The following is a 25,579-nucleotide window of genomic DNA, read 5'->3' on the forward strand; positions in this document are numbered from 1 at the left end:
AAATCTGGTTAATCAATGAGATTGTGTCTTTAACTGGAACCTTGGTAAAGAGGGATACAACATCAAAACTGATTAATATATCCTTTGGATTGAGTCTTAACGGACTGATTTTGTTGATGAAGTGAGTTGAATCTTTGATGTAAGAAGTGGTTTTTCCAATGTGGTCCTGTAGGAGGGTGGTCAAATATTTAGCTAATTCATATGTTGGGGAACCAATGGCACTCACGATGGGTCGGAGTGGAACGGAATCCTTATGAATTTTAGGTAGTCCATATAATCGTGGTGGCTGTGCTTCAGTCTTGCATAGTTTTCTGTGTGTGTCGGGATGAAGAGTGGAATTCTTGATCAGAATGCTAGTTTTCCTGGTAATTTTGCAAGTTGGATCTCGTTTTAGTTTTTTGTATGTGGCAGGGTCCAGAAGTTCCTCAATCTTCTTTTTGTATTCTTCTGTTTTCATGATCACTGTGGCATTGCCTTTGTCAGCTGGTAGAATAATGATTTCTGGATCTGCATTGAGGGTCTTGATGGCGTTTCTCTCCTTGCGTGTTATATTGCTAGCAGGGGGCTTTGCTTTTCGTAGAATTCTTGCTGTCTCTCCTCTTATTTCCTCAGCATCTTCTTCAGGTAGATTACGAATGGCAGATTCTACATTTGCAATGATGTCTTCCACTGGAATTTGGGTGGGAGTGACTGCAAAGTTTCCTCCCTTAGCTAAGATGGAAGTTTCTTCAGGTGAGAGTTGTCGGTCTGTCAGATTGAAGATAATCCGTTTGTTGTCAAGTTTTGGACTGTTCTGTCTTCTTTCCTGTAATTTGTTAAACTTTTGCTTCTGTCTGGAAGTATGGCTGGTTAACCCCTGTTCCATTTTTCTGTAGGTGAGATTATCAATCTTGTCCCAATCATGGCTTCTCATTTTGTGGCTAGTATTGATATGTAAGGAAAACAACTCCTTGTCTGTGGCAGCAAGTTCTCTGCGGGTAGTGTGAATTCTCTCTCGTAAGAGAGCCCGTTCTAGATGGTCATAAATGCGGTTAGCTCGTGAAGTTTTAAAGATTCTTTTACTTGTGAGAAAAGATGGAATGGTTCCAGTGTCTCTGCATCGCAGTAGAAAAGTTAAAGAACAAAGTAGATGTGCTTTCTTGTTCCGAAGTGTTTCCAATCTCCGGGTCTGTTGAAATATTTCAACAGTAATAGCAAACTTTTACATGGAATATTTTGAAAAGACAGCATTAGAATCAGCACCTTACAAACCTACAGTCTGGTTCAGGTTCGTAGATGATACATTTACCATTTGGAGCCATGGTGAAGAAAAATTAATGGACTTTCTAAACCATCTTAATAATATCCATCCAAACATTCAGTTTACCATGGAAAAGGAAATTGAGGGTAAACTCCCATTTCTTGATACCCTTGTCATCCGTAAATCAAACCTTCAGTTAGGTCACAAGGTCTACCGGAAACCAACTCACACAGATCGCTACTTACACAAAAACTCCAACCACCACCCCCGACAGAAAAGAGGAATAATCAAAACATTAATGGACCGTGCAAGACGGATCTGTGAACCACAGTTTCTCAAGGAAGAAACTAACCATCTAAATCACGCACTGCTAGCAAACGGCTACTCCAAGAATGAAATCAGAAGGGCCATTGAACCAAACAAAAATCAGAAAACTCAAGAAAAACAGTCTCCCATAGGAAAGGTATTCTTGCCATTTATTAAAGGAGTCACTGATAGGATGGAGAAACTTTTGAAAAAACATAACCTACAAACAGTGTTTAAACCCACCAAGAAAATACAACAAATGCTACGATCAGCAAAAGACAAAAGAGACCCCCTCACCTCTGCAGGAGTATATCGTATACCTTGCAGCTGTGGAGAAGTTTACATCGGGACCACAAAACGCAGCATACAAACAAGGATAAAAGAACATGAAAGATACTGCAGACTTGGCCAACCTGAGAAATCAGCAGTGGCTGAACATGGACTGACACAAACAGGACACAGGGTCTTATTCCAAGACACTGAAAGACTGGACAATTCTACCAACTATTTTGTCAGATTGCACAGAGAAGCCATTGAAATTCACAAACATCAGCACAACTTTAACAGAAAAGAGGAGAGTTTAAGAATGAATAAGGCTTGGCTTCCTGCCCTGAAAAACCTCCAGACAAAGACAACATTCAACAATAGCCATACAGATTAGTTTTGGATTACACACATTAACAGATCACTTCAGGATACAATGGTTCCATATTAACATACCATACCCTCATTAGCACATTATCTTGATACTTACAGGACAATACTTTTGCAGGACAATACTCAGCTCAAACCCAACCCCTTTCTGACTATATATTACTCTTTCTACACCCTTGACACTGAGAGACACTGTCCTTCAGTGTTACTACTCTGAAGATGCCTGCCACAGTTGCTGGCGAAACGTCAGGAAAGAAAATTCCAAGACCACGGTTACACAGCCCGGATAACCTACAAGAACCAATGAACTCTGACCGTGAAAGCCTTCGACAATAAAATGCCTGCTGTTGTTGATGATGGTAAGCACCCAAACATGGAAAAAGACATGATTTTTTTTCAGGGGGTATTTTTTATAATGCTTAAGAATCCTGGAATTGTGTTTACCATTTTGAAAATCACAGTAATGACCCAACACAGCAATTTTCATATATATTCTCAGTTCGGGAATTTCAAAATGCATATTCCTACTATCAAGTATTACGTATATTTGCCATTTTACTAAAGCATTTATTCCTTTACATTTCATAAATATGCCAATTAGTACAATGTTATATGCCAATGACACATTTTATGTTGTTATTAGCAGTACAATAAGTTTGGGTTTGATATGAAAGTAAGAATTGCTATTTCATTTAAAAAAAGAAAAGAAAAACGGGGGGGGGGGAACCTTTTGACCCCATGGCTACAAAATTCCCACAAATTTTGCATCTCCAGGGGTGAGGCTGCCCAGATTTATTAATGTCTTATGAAAAAGTTCTAAGCCCATTTAAAAAACAACCTTTAAGCCAAATAATATATGAACACATTTTTCCTTAATTTGCATCTTATCAACAGAATGTAGGACCACAGTCAGCGTTTAGACCCCCCACCCCCTCTGCATACATATATCTCTGGGGAAGTGGACAGAACAGGATGGAGGAAATGCATTTTTGTAATGTGAGAATGCTCAGACAGGAATGGCAAAGAAAGATCCTGGGAACTTTGCTGGACCGTTGGCTCAGCTATGCATCAGTCAGCCTATTTTTAAAACACTGAAGTGTTGTTTAGCGATTTCCATGCTTTTAAGAACACACATAGGGAAAAGCAGTTTCAACAGCAGTCCTTACACATTTTTGGCAACCCCATACCCTTGGGGCTTGCAGTACTTCATAAGGCTCTGCAGTAAACATGACTCCATCAAGGGACTGGTTCAGGGCGAAGGGGGCGTAGAATCATGACAGAAAAGAACTTGTGCCAAACTGTAATACTCTCATGACAAATACTGCTAGACACTTTCTCCTTTCAAAGCCTTGCTGCTGCAAATGGATAAAATGATCAGAATGCATGAAGCAAAGGCAGCATCTCAAAGCTGCATCCCGCTTGGGATGCAAACCCCATAGCAAGTCTCATAGGCTACAATCCTAAGAACGTTTTCCTTGAAGTAAGGCCCACTAAGAGCCCTGTGGTGCAGAGTGGTAAGCTGCAGTACTGCAGTAAAAAAGCTCTGCTCACGACCTGAGTTCGATCCCAATGGAAGTCGGTTTCAGGTAGCTGGCTCAAGACTGACTCAGCCTTCCATCCTTCCAAGGTCGGAAAAATGAGTACCCAGCTTGATGGGGGTAAAGGGAAGATGACTGGGGAAGGCACTGGCAAACCACCCCGTAAACAAAGTCTGCCTAGGAAACGTCAGGATGTGACGTCACCCCATGGGTCAGGGATGCACAGCAGACCTTTACCTTTTTACCCTCCCCATTACTTTCTTTAAAGTGGCATCCGACATTTTAAACCAGGGGTCCCGAACATGGTGCCTGTGGGATCCATGGTGCTTGCCAACATGTTTCCTGGTGCCCGCCAATTGTTTTTAGAAAGTGTGAGGGGCCAGGTGGGGCTTTTACCCAGCAATGCTTTTCATTGGTCACTGGAGATTTGATTGGCCGTGCTGTGCATTAAAAAAAAAATTGCTTTGGCAGCAGCTGCCACCCAGCACAAAAATCTTCACTGTGTGAGTGAAGGTAAGCTGTTGCAGCCATTTTGTGGCTGCGCCCACCAGGTTACACCCGAATTCCAAAGGGGCCCACAGTCTCAAAAAGGTTGGGGACCCCTGTTTTAATATGCAACAATTAAAAAAGAATTCAGAAATAACATTACTTGCTGCCAGTGGAAGCTAGATTGCATCCAAATGCTTACGTGCCAAACCTTCCTTTATGTGCACAGATCTTTGTGATTGCTGTAAAGGAAGGCATTCACTTGTCTTATAGGTCCTGAAGATCTCCTGTAGGAAAGTGTTTAGGTCTGTTCATTGTAATTCTGAATACTCTTACTAAGCAGGGCTGAGAAGAATTCTAATTTGAAACATATCATTTGACAACACCGTAGCCACTGTGATCCATGACTCTTGCTTTCCTTAGGTGGTGGCATACCAACATTTGCAAGCACGCCAGGGCACCGTTGGAATATTTAGGGCATGCTACCTTCCAGCCCACACTGAGAGAGAGTGCGTGGCTGTGCACACAATTGCATCTGCTGCTTTGTGGCAAATAAATCAATTGATCCATCTGCCACAAACAGCGAGGGGTGATGCTGTAGGGGGGGGGGAGTAGCTGCCTTGAGCAGAACTATTCTGAGCATCCAGGTTTTATGAATAGCGGCAGAGCAATTTGAGAACTGATGTGTAGCAAACGAGAAATAAAGAACAGAAAAGGACAGTTAATGGTGAAGCACTAAATCTACACAGGCAACAAAATCACAAATGGCTGTTTCTACAGAATGTACTAGACCGCAGGAGGGATAATGGCATGTTTTCATGCTTCAGTATGAAAAGATTCCCCATACACACATACAAAAAAACCCCAGAATGTCAGTGAGACGGGTTCTTGCCCAGCTTGTTCTTCAACACCCTAGTTTTCCATATGGTGAGATTCTGCCCCTAGGGTTGCCAACCTCCAGGTACTTGAGAGAACAAACAGCACCACAGCTCAATTCTCTAGAAGCTATTTAGTAATAATAATAAAGAAAAAAACATCTCAAAGCATACACGCAGGTATGAAAACAGTCCGGAACCTCAAATTACAATAAGGATATACAGGACTATTAAGCGGGGGTGTATCCACATATGAAAAGTTCCAAGTAAAAATCAGAAATGAACTGTTCTACTGTCGGGTATCCTCCCGAAATTCCAAGGTAAATAAACGAAGGTTGCTTCACCGTATTCCAAATAACGAAAGATAGTGGATGATGTTTCCAAAATAAATATTCAAGGTAAGTGTTCAAATCAAAATGAAACGATCTCTCCGGATATTAAAATCGTTTCGCAGTCGCTTCTTCAGTCAAAGTCTTTGTATTTTTTCAGGTACCGCGACCTCTGCAATAAATTATACAAACCCCACAATAATCTCTAATAATACAAGAAATATGCCAAAAATATTCATATGTCTAGAAAAATATCTTACCCAGAGGTGACCAGCGACCCATAGGGCTTCTTATTATCTCTGATGGCTGGTACCAAGTCATGCCTGAATTCTCATTATAACTAGAATAGTCTGCCTGCACAGCTGAAGCGGATCAAAGCCTTAAAGAAAACTTGTCAAGTCGAACTCACTATTGAGTCCTAAAGGTGATAAAGATTTAAATAAATGGATGTACCTCATCTCTTGTTGATGTAGAATCTTCATAACGTCTTGATGTTGATATGGGCGAGGTCTATATTGCCAAAGGGCAAAAAACAAGATATCATTTTCAGAGTGGCCTTGTTGGATATAGTGCTCAGTGAGCGGAGCCTCCAGCGTTTTTGAACGAATCCTCGTTCTATGCTCGCTAATGCGTATTTTTAATTGGCGAGAGGTGGAGCCTATGTAAATTTTTAAACAGGGACACAAGACCGCGTATATAACATTTTTAGAAAGACAATTAGTGAATTGCTGTAAAGAATATTTAAAATTGAAGCTGGAGGAACTGACTTCCTTAATGGGAAGACTGTACGGGCACATTGCGCATGTGCCGCATTTGTGATGTCCCCAGATATTAACCCTAGAAATACTCCTGACGCTATCGGTTTGAACCAAAAAATTACGTAAAGATTTGGTCTTCCTAAGACCAAAAGTGGGAGGTTTAGAACAGCCTGGAATATTGAACAAGACGTGCCAATGGCGTCGGATGATGCGTTGAATTTCATGTGTAAGATGATTGAATTGTAAGGAGGCAAACACCCCCTTGGATTGCTCATCTACATAAGAGGAAGATTCCAAGAGCCCCTTTCTATCCCTGTCTGCCACTCTGTCAAGTGCTGAGGCCAGAACAGAGTCTTGTTCAATATTCCAGGCTGTTCTAAACCTCCCACTATTCTAGTTATAATGAGAATTCAGGCATGACTTGGTACCAGCCATCAGAGATAATAAGAAGCCCTATGGGTCGCTGGTCACCTCTGGGTAAGATATTTTTCTAGACATATGAATATTTTTGGCATATTTCTTGTATTATTAGAGATTATTGTGGGGTTTGTATAATTTATTGCAGAGGTCGCGGTACCTGAAAAAATACAAAGACTTTAACTGAAGAAGCGACTGCGAAACGATTTTAATATCCGGAGAGATCGTTTCATTTTGATTTGAACACTTACCTTGAATATTTATTTTGGAAACATCATCCACTATCTTTCGTTATTTGGAATACGGTGAAGCAACCTTCGTTTATTTACCTTGGAATTTCGGGAGGATACCCGACAGTGGAACAGTTCATTTCTGATTTTTACTTGGAACTTTTCATATGTGGATACACCCCGCTTAATAGTCCTGTATATCCTTATTGTAATTTGAGGTTCCGGACTGTTTTCATACCTGCGTGTATGCTTTGAGATGTTTTTTTCTTTATTATTATTACTAAATAGCTTCTAGAGAATTGAGCTGTGGTGCTGTTTGTTCTCTCAACTACATGTTTATCAGCATATGTAGCAATTATTTAGTGTTTACTAACCTCCAGGTACTAGCTGGAGATCTCCCACTATTACAACTGATCTCCAGCCGATAGAAATCAGTTCCCCTGGAGAAAATGGCCAGTTTGGCAATTGGGCTCTATGGCATTGAAGTCCCTCCCCTTCCCAAACCCCACCCTCCTCAGGCTCCACCCCAAAAACCTCCCGCTGATGACAAAGAGGGGCATGGCAACCCTATCTGCCCCCCATGTAGGGATGCCACTTAACCATAGCCAGCCAGGAATCTCTTGCCAGCCCATCTCTCCCTTCTCCACTGCTCCATGGAATGGCAAGGGGAAAACAGGAAGGAAAAGACATAGCATGATGCGTTGACATCACTTCTGGGTGAAAACCAGGACGTAATATCACTACCATAGGCAATGCGCTAGAAATCCCCCACATCTCTAGGTTTTGTCACAGAGATTTATGGGATTGCTAGAGCACTGTCGCATGACTTCTGGGTCTTTGTCTGGAAATGATGTTAAAGTGTTGTGTGATGTAACACTGGTCATGACCTGTCTTTCAAATTTCCCAGGAGACGCAGGCATAGGCCTGCCACCCCACCTCCACATGAGAACATTCAAGTATGACATCAACTGCCTACAATCTATAATGATACAAAATAGGAAGGACTGCATGACACCTCTCTGCTAGATGTAGATTAGCTCAGCATTACATGCCTTGCTGTTCTATCACAAATTCCCAAAATACTAGAACGCGAAGTCATCTGTTGAAGCTGGAGGGTAACAGATACAAAACAGATAAAAGGAAGTATTTTTTCACACAACGCATAGTTAAATTGTGGAACTCCTTGCCCCGGGATGTGGTGATGGCTGCCAGCTTGGAGGGCTTTAGGAGGGGAGTGGACATATTCATGGAGGAAAGGAGTATTCATGGCTATTAGTTAAAATGGATACTAGTCATGCTGCATGCCTATTCTCTCTAGTATCAGAGGAGCATGCCTATTGTATTAGGTGCTGTGGAATACAGGCAGGATGGTGCTGCTGCAGTCATTTTGTTTATTTCTAGAGGCACCTGGTTGGCCAATGTGTGAACAGACTGCTGGACTTGATGGGCCTTGGTCTGATCCAGTAGAGCCGTTCTTATGTTCTTATGTTCTTATGTTCTAAACGTGGTGCAATAAGGGACTTCAACAGGTTATTACTACCTACAGTTTTACAACCAAGCACGGTAGTACACAGGCAGCTCTGCAACACTCAGTGCAGGTATCATGGCTGCAATTCAATATAACAACAAACCATAATTTGTCATAGAAATGAGTCCTTGGGCTCTCTCACACACCGCCTCTTTCTTTCTCTCATGCCCAGCAAATCGAAGACTTCCTGGTTCACAATAAACTGTAGTTTGCCATTACATCTGAACCACAAACTATAGTTTGTTTCTCAACTAGAAGAAGAAGAGTTGGTTTTTATATGCCAACTTTCTCTACAACTTAAGGGAGACTCAAACCAGCTTACAATCACCTTCCCCTCCCCACAACAGACACCCTGTGAGGTAGGTGGAGCTGAGAGAGCTCTAACAGAGCTGTAACTTGCCCAAGGTCACCCAGCTGGCTTTGTGTATAGGAGTGGGGAAACAAATCCAGTTCACCAGATTAGCCTCCGCAGCTCATGTGGAGGAGTGGGGAATCAAACCCGGTTCTCCATATCAGACTCCACTGCTCCAAATCCCTGCTCTTAACCACTATAACACACTGACTCTTAACCACTACAAACCAAGTTTCCACATTTGTGTATAACATAAAACCAGAGTTAAGATCAATTATAGTTAAAATGAACTTCAGGTCTTGGCTTTGGATCTTGGTTTGACAGACTCTAACCAACCATAATTAGCGAAATGTCTTGTGTTCAGGTGAATCAAACTAACCATAGTTTAATTAAGCAACCATTTCACATTACGTCTGAACACAGTCTTCATCTTACGAATGTGTAGAATGATCTATGGATGTGTAGGCTTCATCCTGATTTGTTCCTTGGTGCTTTGTTCCTTGCACAGTTTTCAGGCTTCAGAGGTAGCTGGCCAGAGGGCCTCAGAAGAGAAATCTGTCATTAGCAGTCTCCTTGCATGAAGAAATCAGTATTTGTATTTGTCAATATGAATCAGGATTTGAATGATTATTTGTGAACCACACCCTCATTTCACAAACTAATCATAGTTAAAATAAACCATGGTTTGGCAAGATGTGAGGCTATGCCCTCGGCATTACTGGAAGGTAAATACAACACCCCCGCCCCATATCTAGAGAGACACTGCCCATGTTCCATGGGAGAGATGGAGACAATGAAGCATGTCTTTTTTTGATGCCCATTTTACAGTGGTCTGAGGGTTAAGTTTGTCCATCCTATAATAGTTAAATTCGCAGAAAGTCCAGAGCAGGTATGGCTGGATAAATTATTAATTGACGAAAACCCTACGATCTTAAAACAAGTGGCCAGTTTTTGTGCTGGTATGACAAAAGCCTGGAGCAAGAAAAGGGCCGATGGAAAGGATAAGGAAATTTAATAAGTATAGAAACTCTGCTCCAAGTTTTATACTGCGAATAGTATTTTATCTGTTTTTGTATTTGTCTTATTACCAGTTTTTTTAAATGTAAGGTTTGAGATTTTGGGTTTGTAGCACAGCAATGCAATATTATATTTACTGGTCTATGACTGCAATAAATTATATTATTATAACCATGGTTTTGCATTACATCTGAGCTGGGACTAAAATTTTAGTTCAGTGCTAAAATTCCATCAAAGTCAGGTTTTTTTCCAAACAGTTTTAATTGTGGGAACATTTTGCCGAGCAACATGATTATATAAAGAACACCTAAATGTTACAAAACCCAAATATTAATCTGGTTAAATAGTGGAACAGGGGGGAAATATTCCAATGTTACAAGTTTTCTCATTTTCTTAACAGAGAATAACCCCCAAGGACAGTTCTAGATTTTTCAGGCTTAAAATTTCTTGAAACCCTTAGATTTACCTTTGCCACATGTTTAAGAGAAAAGACGTGAACATGATGTTACAGTTTTTAATTCCATTCCCAATAGTTGGTAACGTTTTTTTTTTTTTTGGTCCCAGAGTACATTATGTCTCACGGGAAAGGAAGCTGAAACATTTAAATAATCTGCCTGAGTATTTATTTTGAGAGGCAAAAACGTCCAACCTCGTGTTACTAAATCATTCTGAAACGGACGAAAAATGTTTAACAACTTGTCAACTCCAAACACAAGTCTCAGTGCTAGCCTTCACATTCCAAGCCCCAGCTCGATTCGCACTCAGTTCTGTGAACTTGCTGACAGACATTTTTAAGAGAGGAAATGTATATTATTGATACAGTATTTAAAAGATTTTTTTTCCTTTTTACTGGTAACTCCCCCTCCCCCGAAAAATACTGAAAAGGTATTTTGTGTGTGTGAAGGGGTTCAGTTCAGCTTTAGCAGAATGCACACCCCTAGTGTGTCCCTTCTTGGCCCTGACATCCAGATTTCACCTTGTACTTTCAGAGGATTGTACATCTTGACACCCCCCCCCCATTGTTGTGACTTAATGGCACATCTTATCCTAAGTAAAAAAATGCCTTTGCATTTTTCTTGCATGCCCTCTTTTTCTCATAAAATGCCCAAGACAATCAGGGAGTTCATCCTTTCAATATCAGCACTTTTCAAGAGAGACTCTCCTAGGTTATGTATGTAAAGTGCAGTCAAGTCGTAGCTGATTTATGGTGACGCCAATAAGGGGCATTGAAGACAAGTGAGAAGCAGAGGTGGTTTGCCATTGCCTTCCTCAGCAGAGTCTTCCTTGGGGGTCTCCCTTCGAGGTACCAACCCTGCTTAGCTTCCAAGATCTAACAAAATCGAGCTATACCATGCTGCATTTCCTCTCATCCTAAACTGGGTTTTGTTTTTCTTTTTTAAACAGAAGCCAGATGGGAGAATAAGATAGCAAATAGTACATTCACTATAATGTCTAGGCAGAGACTGATTCAGTGGGAGAAACATCTGGCAAAAACTGTCAGAAAACATGCCAGCTGCCATGAAGGCAGGCCCAACTCTTGTCAAGTTTGCAAATGATACAACAATTGCAATGGGCACAGAGTTGGAACTGCCAAACCTACCCAAATTTACCCAGAAAGTAATCTCATTCAGAGGCTGTTTGGTCCTTGGTGTAAATTAGTGGATTCTGAACGATGTTGGAGAACTTACTCTACCAGACCTGCTTTGTGTCCTCCCCAATACCTACAGAGGTAAGATAAGAGGTAAGATGCATGGTATGGGACAGTGGACAGATAAAAGGAAGTATTTCTTCACACAACGCTTAGTTAAATTGTGAAACTCCCTGCCTCAGGATGTGTTGATGGCTGCCAACTTGGAAGGCTTTAAGAGGGGAGTGGACATGATCATGGAGGAGAGGGCTATTCATGGCTATTAGTAAACATGGATGCTAGTCATGATGCATACTCTCCAGGATAAGAGGAGCATGCCTATTGTATTAGGTGCTGTGGAACACAGGTGGGATAATGCTGCAGCAGTTGTCTTGTCTGTGGGCTGGTTGGCCACTGTGTGAACAGACTGCTGGACTTGATGGACCTTGGTCTAATCCAGCATGGCCTTTCTTATATACTTATGTTCTTAAGTGGCCATAAGGGACCACAAGACTGAGATGAACCACCACCACTCAGAGTAGCCAATACTGACCTTGATGGACCAATGATCTCATTCAGTGTAAGACAGCTTCATATGTTCATGCAACTTGTATCCTGAGTTACTGCTCATCTCTTTTAATGGCTTGATTTTAGGCTGAGCTGCAAATTTTAGTTTCCATTCCTTTTGTTTGTATGTTTTGGATATTGTACTTTTTTGCTTCTCGGAAATCACATCAAGCTATTTCAGTCAGAGGCTGTAGGGTATGCGTACAAATGGATTCCCATTAGCCACACACAGACACATAGGAATATTCCTTTTTGTCCTAAGAATTTTGTACACTCTGGAAATTTGCACCCTTAAACTAATTGATCTCAATACCAATCTAGTGCCATCAATTCTACACCCTTATTTCTGTGAGATAAACACTACCACCATCACTCAGTCCACAAACATTAAGACGAAAGAGAGCATCAGAGCAGAAGAAATCCTGTTATATAACCATATTGCTCAGGCATTAAAACATGATTAGTTGTTCAGTATGCAAATGTACTCTGGACTAGTAGTATTAGTTTTCAAACTGTATTCGGGAGAACCCTGCTGTTTGTGGGGAGCTTACCAGGGGTTCCTCAGTGAAAAGGTCAGTACTGGCAGCAAACTTCTTTGTAAGACAACCTCCCTGCCATATCAACCTTCCCCTCAACTGTGCTGGCACAGGAAAATATTCAATATATTCCTGTTACGTTCTCAGTTCATATGAGGCAATGGTAAGGCTCAATCAGCCCGTCAGTATATGAACAGAATATGCACCTTATATATGTCCCACAGAGCATTCCTGAGGTGGGGGGGGGGGTGAAAGTGCTCTGGAGGTGGTGTGACCCCGCCGCCAGCGTAAGTGGCCTCTTATAACAGAATAAGAGGCACTTACACTGGTGGCAGGAGTAGTTTCATCAGTGCCTAGGCACCACGGAGCTGCATGCTGCTCTTTTGACACCGCTGTCTCTCCAGGACCTAAATCCCGGAAGAGAAATGCAGTACCGGCGTGTGTGGGGGGGAACATTCCTGGGGACAGAGCTGATGGTAGTCAGCTTCCAAAGCCCCTCCAGCACGGGAGCGCCCCTCCAGCAACAGCACCAGGAAAAACCTGGTGCAGCACCGCTGTTTTCTGCGTGTGTGTGGGGGAAGCCCCATTTTCTTTTTAAACCTTCAAAAAAGGCTTGTTAAAGCACTGTGACGGCCGGGTAACCTCTTTGGAGGTGCCATGGTGGTGCCTTGGCTACGCTGTCCCTGGCTGCTGCAAAGCTCAGGAATGAGCTGCCAGACTCCTTTGGAATTTCCTAGCAGGTAAGTCAATGTGGAAAAGTTTCTCTAAAGAGAACAGTAGGTCGTGAGACAGCCTCGGAGCCAGTATCCCCGATGACACATCAGTGCTGTTCTTGTGTTTTAAGATTGATGATTCTATTACTCAGTTGGGCTGCATTTTTTAAGGAGACTTGGATACACAGAATAAAGCGGATCCCGAATAAAGCGGATCCTGAATAAAGTCAAATTTTTCCAGCATTTTCTAGCATACTTTTTTAAAGGGGAAAGAAAAGAAATAGACCGATGGTCTGACTCATAAGACACCTTTGCCTGCACTTCCCTATTCGTTGTGATTTTCAGCCCCCGAAAGACTCAACATTCTGAATTCCATAAATTCCATAATCAACATGATTTTCTTCACTAGGAAGGAGCACATTTTGAAGCAGGTTTTGAACCGTTCCATCCCCCCCCCCCTGGGCTTTCAACCGCCAAGGCTGAGGGCAACGAATCTGCATAATTGTAGAGTTGATTTTAGCAACCTCCTGCAAACTGGCATTTGCTTTCCCTCTGTGCCTACATGCCCCCCACCTCATACCCATTAGTGCCACCTTTGCAAGCTAAAGATATGAAAATAATCATTGAGAATAACTTTTAAGGGAGAGAAAAAAGCCCTCTCGTTAGTCAAGATTCCAATCAACATCTCTGGCAAGACTGGAACTCTCAAAAACAAGTTCACATGTCAAACTGGGAAGATTAAAAAAGGCACACTATTAACAAGCAACATGCTCATCAATAAGACAGGAAGGGTTTCCCATGGGTGTGTGTGTATTTTTTGCCATAATCTCTCCAGCTGCATGTATATGGGGAAGAGGGTGGACAAAGAGGCTATTGTGGTAGGTAGGGTTGCCAGGTCCCCCTTCACCACCGGCGGGAGGTTTTTGGGGTGGAGCCTGAGGAAGGCGGGGTATGGGGAGGGGAGGGACTTCAATGCCATAGAGTCCAATTGCCAAAGCAGCCATTTTCTGCAGGTGAACTGATCTCTATCGACTGGAGATCAGTGGTAATAGCAGGAGATCTCCAGCTAGTACCTGGAGGTTGGCAACCCTAGTGGTAGGGGCTAAACCCCACCCCTGATATTCAAGCCTTCCATCTTCACAGTGGCACCCAGCTTTACTCAGGATCCCGACAGTTCAAGATTTGGCTTCTTTTTTATGCCAGAATGCCATGAGAACTTTGTCTCTTGTCTTTAGAGAGGGGGCAGCAGGAAGGGGGTGGCGCGGGCCACGGCAGCAGTCATTGGTCAGAGACTGTGGCTGCTGACTGGGTGCTTCAGGGAAGAGGCCCCCTGGAGCACCTTGTGCAGGGCTGGCTGCCATCGGGAGCAGGCTCGCTGCAGCAGCATCTCCAGCCACACCGCTTCCCACTTGTCCTACACCGGGGCCTGCCCAGCCGCCTCCCACATCAGCACGCCCACCAGTCTGGCAGTGGGAACGAGCTACCCATGAACATCATGCACCAGCTCGGACAAGCGCCACGATGCCCGCCATGCCCCAACGAGCTTGGCCGGCACAACATGAAGGCCAGTGGGCACCAGGGCTGCTGGCGCCTGGCTTCAGCATGTGCGTGTGTCCCCTCTCCCCTGCCCCAGGGACTCTTTCCCCCAGCACCATTGCTGAGTGTCAGCTATGAAGCAGTAGGTCATGGGTTTAAATTTTACTTGTGTTGCAGTCACATGCTTTCTCAACCTCAGCAATATTGGGACAACCATACTGATCTACCTAACAGGGCTGCTGTGAAGATGATCCCTGTGAGGTACTATGAACTCCTGAAAGCACTGCACAAACATTAAACAATATTATTTTATCCATACAGACCCTGGAATCATCCATCTAGATAAACAGTAAGATTTGAACTAAGAATTAAAGGGACAGCCTTCCCTTCTGCCTATTTTGTTTTGCTTTACTGGATCACGTTACATGCTCAGGCAATATTTTCAGCATGCTAAAAATGAGTAAGAGCCCCATGGTGCAGAGTGGTAAGCTGCAATACTGCAGTCCAAGCTCTGCTCACGACCTGAGTTCGATCCCAACGGAAGTTGGTTTCAGGTAGCCAGCTCAAGGTTGACTCAGCCTTTTACCCTTCCGAGGTAGGTAAAATGAGTACCCAGCTTGCTGGGGGTAAAGGGAAGATGGCTGGGGAAGGCACTGGCAAACCACCCCGTGAACATAGTCTGCCTAGTAAACATCGGGATGTGACGTCACCCCATGGGTCAGGAATGACCCGGTGCTTGCACAGGGGACCTTTACCTTTTTACTTAAAAATGAGAACAAAATATAGTAGCTTGGATCCTATGAATGTTTCATGCACACTAGACAGTCTGTGCCACAGAGTGCACTTCTTCTTCCGCTAAAACTTCCGTTTGTGCAAGATCAGTGGGTCCAGATGGGCCCTTGTAAAACAGAAGTTTTACAGTTAGAGGAAGTGTGCTCCGCAACACAGATTGTCTAGCATGTGTGGAACTTGTTCATAGGGTCCAATTCTAAGCCATAATTCCTAGGATTTAATATGCTCAGTCTACACCCACAATGATCTCTCCTTCACTGTCTCTCTCCCTCTCCCTCTGAAGGTCAACACTCCAGAAAATTCCAACCACAGCATTAATTTTAGCTATTAAAATGTAACTGAGTATAGAAAAGAAACATGGGAAAGATAAGAAATAAAAGGCACGATCCAACCCAAGCAAAGTCTCAGTGATTTCAATGGGATGATTCACCTCTGTTACTTTAAATCAGGGTTCCCCAATGTGGTGCCCACGGGTGCCATGGAGTCCACAGCCACCTTTCCTGGAGCCCACCAAGTGGGTGGGGCTTGTGCCCAGTAGGGCTTCTGATCAGCTATTGGAGATCTGATAGGCTGTGCAGATTTTTGAGAAGCTGCTTCAGCAGCAGCTGCCACCACAGCCCAAGGATATTCGCTGTATGACTGAAGAGAAGCTGTGCGTTTGCAAGAAAATATTTTCCAACAATATGTTCAATTTTAAAAGGCACCCTGTTAAACAGAGGTTCTGCCTGAAATGGGGAAGTGTTCCTGTTACAGTTATGCATAACCTTTCTCCCTGACATTTTGTGGCTGGCACTGCCTCTTCTGGCAGCCATAATGTGGTTGCGCTCACTATCCAATGTCAGAATTCTAGAAGTGCCCGCAGACTCAAAAAGATTGGGGAACCCCTCTTTAAATCAATGGGATTTAAAAATGCTCAGCTTTGGCTGGATGGTGCCCAGATTTTCTGTTTGAGCAACTGCATTTTAAATGCACGAGGAAGCTTAAAATCAATACTTTCAAGAAACCACAGCTATGCCGTATTTTGGCACAAGGCCAATCTAATGAAGGTCTCTTGAGTAAGTATGCTTTCTATCCAAAAAATGTAAACACATCCCAATCTTATATTCAGGGACAAATCCCAAAGTCCTCAAGTCTTTCTCCTGACAAGCTCAGCCAACCAAGTAGTAATAATTGAATTGCTTTTATTCTAACACTAGGGTTGCCGGCTCTGGGTTGGGAAATACCTGGAGATTTTGGGGATGGAGCCTGAGGAGGGCAGGGTTTGGAGGGACTTCAATGCCATAGAGTCCAATTGCCAAAGTGGCCTTTTTCTCCAGGGGAACTGATCTCTGCCACCTAGAGATCAGTTGTAATAGCGGGAGATCTCCAGCTAGTACCTGGAGGCTGGCAACCCTATCTAACACATAAATACATTACTAGATGTTACAGAGGCTAGCAATTTTTGTTCACCCACTGCAACTCTGAAGAGAGTTACACAAGGCCCTTGTAAACCCACTGACTTCAATGGATTAAGAAGGGTGTCACTCTGTTTAGGATTCGACTGTCTCTAAAGGCAATTTCCCCGGTCGATTAAAGGAAATCATTTGCTAAGTAGGCAGATACATCTCTAGCTGCACAGCTACATTCAAACTGCATCGCTTATGTGGGCCCAAAGAATGCGCCCAATACATCTTTTAGTGGCAATGGGGGTTGAAGTTAGTAGTTATGCTCAGATAAGAGTACGATCATTCAGAGTCAACATGTATGCATTCTCACATGGAGTTCCACAGCAAATTTTTCACCAATGCGGCAGGTAATTACATATTTAACAAGTATGACTGCCAGTCAGCCAGAATTTTCACTGGCCTGACCAGTTGCTAGTGGAAGAAAATAGGGGGATGAAACCCAGCCTAAACACAAAAGCTGGGTACCCGGGGTTGGGTGAGAGGAAAATTTATGTAAATCTATGTGGAAACTCTTTTGATTTAATTTTAACCCGTTGTTTCTGGTTTGACCTTCTGGGGCAACAGAAAACAACTCGGCACCCTCCTCTATGTGATAGCCCTTCAAGTACTTGAAGATGGCTATCATATCCCCTCTCAGTCTTCTCTTCAGACTAAACATACCCAACTCCTTCAACCTTTCCTCATATGATTTGGTCTCCAGACCCCTCACCATCCTTGTTGCCCTACTCTAGACATGTTCCTGCTTGTCTGCATCTTTCTTAAATTGTGGTGCCCAAAACTGAACACAGTACTCTAGGTGAGGTCTAACCAGAGCAGAGTAAAGCGATACCAGCATTTTTCTTGTGATCTGGACACTATACTTCTGTTGATACAGTTGATATATTTAGCTCTTACAGATGAATACAAATAACAGCTAAATACAAAACGAGCTAAAGTTTCAATTACATCTCTACCACAAGGGCAGGGTCTCTGGGGGCGGCTAATACCTTTGCAGCAACCTGGCAGTCCTCCTACCAGTCATGACCCTGTAGGAACTAGTGAAGGATTATCTTCCTGGAGAATTTGACTCCATTAATGCCAAGATGGTGCAATTACGTCCATTTTATCGAATCAAGGGCAACTCAAATTAAACTGGGTAGCTGGACAATAATTCGACCGTATGCACTGCAAGCTCATTAATGAGTTTAAGTTTAATGATCTGTAGTTTATTATATCTCACGGATCATCTTGATAGCCAGCTCCTGCTGTTCAACGAGGTGTTATTACTCAGCTTATTGAGAGAAGCACAACACACTGCCGCGATTAGCAACTGGGAACACTAAGAACATTAGGAAAACAGGATGCGAGTCTGATTCTCCAACTTAGCCATGGTCAGTACTTGACTCACTGCTGGGAAAAAATGTGTACTCCATTATAGTAAAGATGATTACTTTTGGTTCTTGTAGGTTATCCAGGCTGTGTGACCGTGGTCTTGGTATTTTCTTTCCTGACGTTTCGCCAGCAGCTGTGGCAGGCATCTTCAGAGGAGTAACACTGAAGGACAGAGTCTCTCAGTGTCAAGTGTGTAGAAAGACATTGTCCTTCAGTGTTACTCCTCTGAAGATGCCTGCCACAGCTGCTGGCGAAGCGTCAGGCAAGAAAATACCAAGACCACGGTCACACAGCCCGGATAACCTACAAGAACCAATCAACTCTGACCGTGAAAGCCTTCGGCAATATTATGATTACTTTTGTTTAAGTAGACTATATGCTGCCAGGGAGATCTAAAAAAAATTAATAAGAAGCAGAGACAGATACTGGAGGCAATGGGTAATGTTGGCACCCAACATCAGTTCCTTTAAAGCTGGATAAATAATGCATAAATTTGTTACGTAACTAAATCAAAAAGGAAAGCAAGAACTGACCAACGCTATATTTCTGCTAGAATATATGTTTGTCTTCAGCCCCAAAGCCTTAACAAAATATAGAGATAGGTAAAATAATTCAACGATTAAATAAAAACGATAAATCACCCTGCAGACAACATCAGCAATGCTTCCTAATAGAGCTACTACAGAATCCACAAAACGTTTCCCGAGGTTTAGCGGAAGCTGCCGCAAACAAGGCAGCCTCGCGTGTCTCTGGTTTGTTTGCACACTGAACAGATAAGCGAATTCCAACACAGATACGGGCAGTTTCGCCATGTTGCTAAGTTAATGAGAAAGAAATAACAGGCAATCTAAGCAAGCGGCAATATCAGAACATTGGTGGCTATAAAGAGGACCCTTCAGTCCGCGGTATGAGCCGAGATGAAGGGAGGAGAAGAATATTTGCATACAGTGCAATTCTAAGCAGAGCTGCAACCTTCCAAACCTGTTGTCTTTGATGGATTTAGAAGATAACAACTCTGCTTAGGGTGGCACTGTTTGTCACTGGAGCCTCAGGTAGGGTGGCCAGGCCAGACCTAGCCTTTCAACCATTGGGAGACCATGGAGCAGGGACATGGAGGGGCGGCCATTGGCCGACAGTGTACCATCACTTTTCCCAGAAGTGATGTCATGCCATTGGCCAGTGGCCATTTATTTATTTTATTTTTCTACCGCTGCTGCTCAGAGCAGCAGTGAGAAACACCAGCTGGGGTTAGGGGATCCCTCTTCCTCAGCAGGAGGCTGGCAACCCTGGGTGCAAGCAGCCAAAGGGAAACAGGAGGTAACATGTGCAGCAGAGTGAAATGTCAGAGGGCCACACTGTTGCTGTAACTTCTAGCTAATAAACAGTGGAGATTTAAGCTTTGCGGCTCAAGGGATCAACACAGGGAATTGTTACAAGGCTAGTTTTAAACCTAGAGGCAGGGACCCGCAGTTCAAAAGTTTGCTCTTGGACATGGTGGAACGTATAAGAATTCTGTGTCATTGGGAAGAATGGATCCATGCCTCCAAACTATAATGTGCAGCACAACCTTAATGCATATCCCAACAATAAGATGCTGAATATCTAAGCCCTCTATGAAGCATTCCTATCCAGAGATCAGGACCTAACTCTGAAAGAAGGTTTGTGGGTCATCAACATTTTGTGACATGATCAAATAATTAATTTAATTTTTCAGCTCCATGCTATCCTATAAGGGAGCTCACATTTACAGTAGGTGCGTTATTCCAAGCCGCTCAGTACTCTGTACTCAAAATTACTATGGTTTTCTACTGTTATGAGAAAGACTCTTTCCAGGCTTTGCTCTCTGAGATCCTTTAGCCTGAAGACTGAACATTTCTACCAGCAAAGTACGCACTCTGCTCCTAAGCTGTGGTGCAGACCCTTCTTGTAACTTCCCTTGATGCTTAGCAGTTAGTTATGACATTTTCTATCACACTCCCTGAGATCCAGTCTGCTGTAGTGGTTAGAAAATTGCACTATGCCTGAGAAAACCTGGGTTCAAACCCCTGCTCATTAAGAAACACTGGATGGCCTTGGGCCGGTGACACCTTGCACCCTAACCTATCTCGTAGGGTCGTTGAGAGGATAAAATGAAAGCAAGGAAAACCAAGTCCAGTGCCTTGAGCTCCTTGGAGGCAGGGTGGAATAAAAATGTATGGAATAAATAAATCATAGTCCTGCAGGAACTTTCCACCCATGACAAGCAGTTCAATGTCTCCCCATTGGTTACATAAGGTAACACAACAATCTGTTTTTCACCTCTGTTGCGCATGAGTTGTAACCCAGTCACTACCTGACAACCAGAGCATTTATGCTGGAGAAGACCACAGACTGAAGTCCATAGGGCACCTTCCTTATGCAGTCTTCTAGAGAGCCAACAAGGTGGTCCTTTTCTGCAGAGCCTTTGTAAACTTCTTATAATTCATAGTATTGATTTTGGGCAATGGCTTTTTTAGAATGATGCGTTAATTTGTTGCGTTTTAACATTTGAGTATTTCCCTTGTTGCATTTATTGTTGACCACTGTATGCCTGCACTGACGATTAGCGAAGACAGAAACGTTTAATAAAACTAAACCAAAAAACATTTGTTTAAAAATTTCAGCACCTCTTTATCACCATCTCAAAAGCGGCTCACTGAGTGAAATCCTTGAAAACACTTAGAATCAAACAGTGCACTATCAGAAACCAAACTGCCTGTTTGGAATGTTTGAAGTGGTTCAGCGCCAACCCTCCAGAACAACCTTGCTTAAAAAAAAAAAGTCCTCTGAAAGGGAATAGCCTCAGATAGTCTTCAAAATAAGGAAAGAACCGGCTCTACATACCTCCTCTGGCAGATTATTCCACAAAATTGGCACTGCTACGGCAAAAGCACGCACTCTAGCTATGGGGCGCTGCGCCTGCCCGATCAAAGGATTAATGTGTACAGCACATGAGTTCAGTTTGCCTGCTGGGAATACGGAGCCAAGAAGGTTACCTTAATAGGTCTTCCATCTGGTGTGAGCACCTCCTCTGACAGCTCCATCATCTTCAGGGCCATCAGGGCAATGGGCTTTGCATGATTTAGATTCTGCCGGTGGAGCCCGGCTGCCACACAGTACGCATCGCCTATTGTTTCCACCTGCAGCCAAACAGACAAATCAAGTGCATAAGTTTGCTAATGAGCCGGGAATCTGTACCATTAACTATCTGCAATCATCAAATGTTGCTTAAAAACATGTCAGCGCAACATCAATAAGACAAGCTATTAGACAACCGTGTATAATTACCCCCCAAGTTTGCAAACAGGCACCGTCAAATCTTGACACCAAGCTGCACAGCAGTTCATCATTATGGCGCACATTATCATTAAAACTGAGGACATCTTGTACCATTGAGTGTTGCTTGCAACAGGGTTGTCACCAAAAGGATGTGGATTTTATGGACTTGGGGAGCCTTAAATGAAACGGGTTACAGATATGGGGAGATGGTTCCACTGTAGGTTGTCCCACTGAAATGGAAGACATATTACATAGAGAACAATCTATTCCAATATAATAGGAATAGATACGAATTTTTTCTCCCATAAAGCTAAACCTCATTCAGCTACCAGACTCACAAGAGACAAAAGAAAGTATTTCTTCACACAATGCATCTTACCTCTTTTTAGACATTTTAGACATTTCAAACTGCACATATCGAAAGCATGTGCTAGCCATGATCCTCCTGATACCAGGTATCCTGATTACTCATTCATTCACTCAATGACTCTCTGAGAGAGAGAAAGGGAGGAGGAGGAGGAGAAGAAGAAGGACCACCTCTTCTCCAGACTGAACACTTCCAAGTCCCTCAGCCTTTCCTCCTAGGGCTTGGTCTCCACGCCCCTGATCATCCTCATCGCTTTCTTCTACACCCACTCCATTCTGTCCACATCCTTTTTGAAGTGAGGCCTCCAGAACTGCACATAGTACTCCAGGTGTGGCCTGACCAACGTAGTGTACAGCGGGACCATGACATCTTGTGATTTGGATGTTATACCTCTCTTAATATACTACGAGGCTGCATTAGCCTTTTTTGCCATTGCATCGCACTGACTGCTCATAATTAGTTTACAGTCTACCCGTACCTCAAGATCTTGTCCACACCCAGAAGTGTATCCTCCATCCAGTATGAATTCTTCTCTTTTTTGCCACCCAAATGTAGAACTCTGCACCTCTCCTTGTTGAATTGCATCTTGTTCACTTCTGCCCATTTTTTCAGTGCGTTCAGATCTTCCTGAATTCTATCTCTATCTTTTGGGGTGTTCGCTACTCCTCCCAATTTTGGTGCAAATTTAATGAGTAGCCCCTCCACCCCTTCAGATCATTTATAAAGATATTGAAAGGTACCAGGCCCAGAACTGAGCCCTGTAGCACCCCACTGGACACCTCCCTCCAATCAGAGGAAATGTCATTGGCAACTACTCTTTGGAAGCGGTTCTCCAACCAGTTCCCTATTCACCTAACTCTCCTAGAGCCCAGTCCGCGGTTCTCCAGTGTACCCATCAGAACATCATGGAGAACCCTGTCAAGCCCTTTACTGAAATCCAGGTAAACAACATCCAGGAAGTCTGTTCCAGACACCTCTAACCGAATAGAAGCTCTATCCCCACCCATGGTTTTTTGTGGTGATACATCAAAACAAGATGAGAACAGACCCCTCAGGGTGATTTACAAGTATGGAAGCAAGAGGAGATGCCTTGTGCGAGTCTTTCCAGCCGATGCTCTCCGGACTTTTACTCCCGCCCTCCCCACATTTCAAAATACTGGCTTGGAAATACATATAAGCATGTAATCACAGGGGGGGGGTTCACATTTGTGGCATGTCTGATGTATGCTTTTCGTCACAAAAAGGAGAGAAAACCGGTGCACTGAAAAGAGCAGGTGCACAGGGGAAAATGCTGGTTGGGCGACTCAGCCTCTCCCAGCAGGCTCCCTGTAAAAGCTTAATAGACAATTTGGATTAAAACTGTTGCAGCTGAGCGCTCCGTTTTGCAATGAACAAGTCCCCACGTCAGCTCTTTCTTGAAAAGACTTGGAATTACTCCCACGTCAAAAAGAGGTAAACTCCAATGTAGAAAAGAACAAACTGTATTGGGGGGGGGAGAAAGAAAAAAAAAACCCTCTGACAATTCAATTTCTTTGCTGCTTCTGATCAAAAGAAAAAAGGTTAATGGCAAAGCAAAATGGAAACTTGCTTTCAGGTGGCCGCTTTCACAAATGCTGCTGTTACATTTCCGTGCCCGTCCAAGCCAGGACCGGTTGGCATTTCATTCTGAATCCACAACTCAACAATGTTTACAATCACCAAATGTCAACTGCCATGACAGACATTTTATTTTAATATCTCATATTTGAAAAGTATGATGACTCTCTTTTCCACAGCAGGTTTGTTACTGTTCTTGGAAAGGACAAGGACTGTAGCTCTGGATGACTCCCTGAAGGTGATATGCATGTTAAATAAACCTTGAAATATTACACTTCCAACAATAAACACACAGAACTTTAGCAAACAGCATAGCAAAGAACATAGATTGTTTAGACCGGCAGTCTACGGGAAGGCGATCATATCCACCATAAGCAATGTTTCCCCATATTTTAATAAACAAGGCACAGTTTTTGTCTTAATTATATTTTGCAGCAAACACCTTCCATGAATGCGCTCAGTCTCATCAACATCAGTGTTGCCAAGCAATGAATATGAAATGATGGCTTATTCATTTTTATTTTAGGTGCTTTTCTCCACTCAATCCAGAGTTAAAATGGCTTATAATGACAAAAAAGAGAAGGGAACACCTAATAACAACCAGAAAATGATCATATTCCCTAGCATCAAAACTACCTGACTAAACCACAGGGTGAATAGACAAGAGCAGGTGGTAAACACACAGACCTCTAGCCTCTCTAGTAAACACACTTACCTCTAGCCGCAGTTGCGGCTGGGGGGCTGTGGTTCTTCCTGGGAAATGGGAGAGGGCTGCCACCGGGACTGCATGCTCCTGGGCTGTGCCCCCGTGGCTGCATGGCCGGGCATTTCTGCCCACCCCCGCCGGGTGAACAGCCAATCGCTGGCTGGGGCGGGCTGCAGTGAGGCGGGGATTGGCACCAGGTGATGACATATGCACACCATCATCTCCCCACCCCTAGTCGGCCATTCAGCCTTGCCTTCCCAAAGCCAGGGGACAGTTCCTTTTATTTATTTGGTTGATAGTAGTTAACAGTGTCAGACTAGTATCTCGAGGACCCAGGTTCAAATCCCCACTTGTGCCATGGAAGCTCGCTAGGTGACCTTGGGCAAATCACACCCTCTCAGCCTAACCTCCCTCACAGGGTTGCTGTGAGGATAAAATTGAGGAGAGTAGAATGATGTAAGCCACCCTGCGTCCCCATTGGGGAGAAAGGTGGGGTATAAATGGGATGGATGGATGGATGGATGGATGGATAGATGGATAGATGGATGGATCGATGGATCGATGGATCGATAGATCGATAGATCGATGGATGGATGGATGGATGGATGGATGTGTACTGGCTCAAGATCACCCAGCAAGCTTGCATGGCAAAGTGGGGATTTGAACCTGGGTCCTCCAGATCCTAGTCTGACACTCTAACTAATACACCACACTGGCTTCTTTCTTTCCAGGGAGCAGTTCCATTTATACCTTTAGGGGCTGGAAGGGAAGTGCAGAACAGATGACAACAGCTCAGCCCTGGAGGGTAACAGTCTCTCCCCTGCCAGGCAGGCTGACAGGTATTGAAAATTTCTGGGTCCTACATTTACTCACAGGGCTGGGGTGGGAAGACACAAGCTGTCTCACACTCAGTGCACATCTGCTTAGGGATGGCAGACCACACAGATAACAATTGTCAAGGGGGAGCCAGAACGTAGCAGTGTAACTGGGTAAATGGAACAGCTAAGAGACTACGGGCCAAAAGCAGACCGTATGGGATGTAAAAGAGACAAAGAGGTTTGGGGAGGATCAAGCCAGGCAAGGGACCGATGAAGGCATCGGTGTGCTTAAAAAAAACAAAAACTAGAATTGTTAACCAACTGGTCTGTAGGCTGATCCTGCTTCCGGTTGATAAAGCTGCTGGGAGGCTGGTGCCAAAGAATGAAGGAAGCTAAAATGGCCGCAGATGGGCCTACACTCCAAGGCACAGTGGAGCTGAGGAGAAGCACCTCCTGACAATAACCCACAAATGCTGGG

At 43.6% G+C, this 25,579-nt stretch overlaps 1 protein-coding gene across 1 annotated transcript in view; it reads right to left on the reverse strand.

Annotated features, from left to right (window-relative positions):
- The window catches only part of GUCY1A2 (guanylate cyclase 1 soluble subunit alpha 2), a 182,272-nt gene that overhangs the window by 48,094 nt on the left and 108,599 nt on the right, over positions 1-25,579 (reverse strand). Inside the window, exon 6 of the mRNA XM_056858331.1 lies at positions 21,332-21,475. Coding sequence (XP_056714309.1) covers positions 21,332-21,475 — 144 coding nt within the window. The remainder of the gene's footprint in view (positions 1-21,331; positions 21,476-25,579) is intronic.

Source organism: Euleptes europaea, chromosome 12 (genome assembly GCF_029931775.1).
Source record: "Euleptes europaea isolate rEulEur1 chromosome 12, rEulEur1.hap1, whole genome shotgun sequence".
NCBI classification, from domain to species: domain Eukaryota; kingdom Metazoa; phylum Chordata; class Lepidosauria; order Squamata; family Sphaerodactylidae; genus Euleptes; species Euleptes europaea.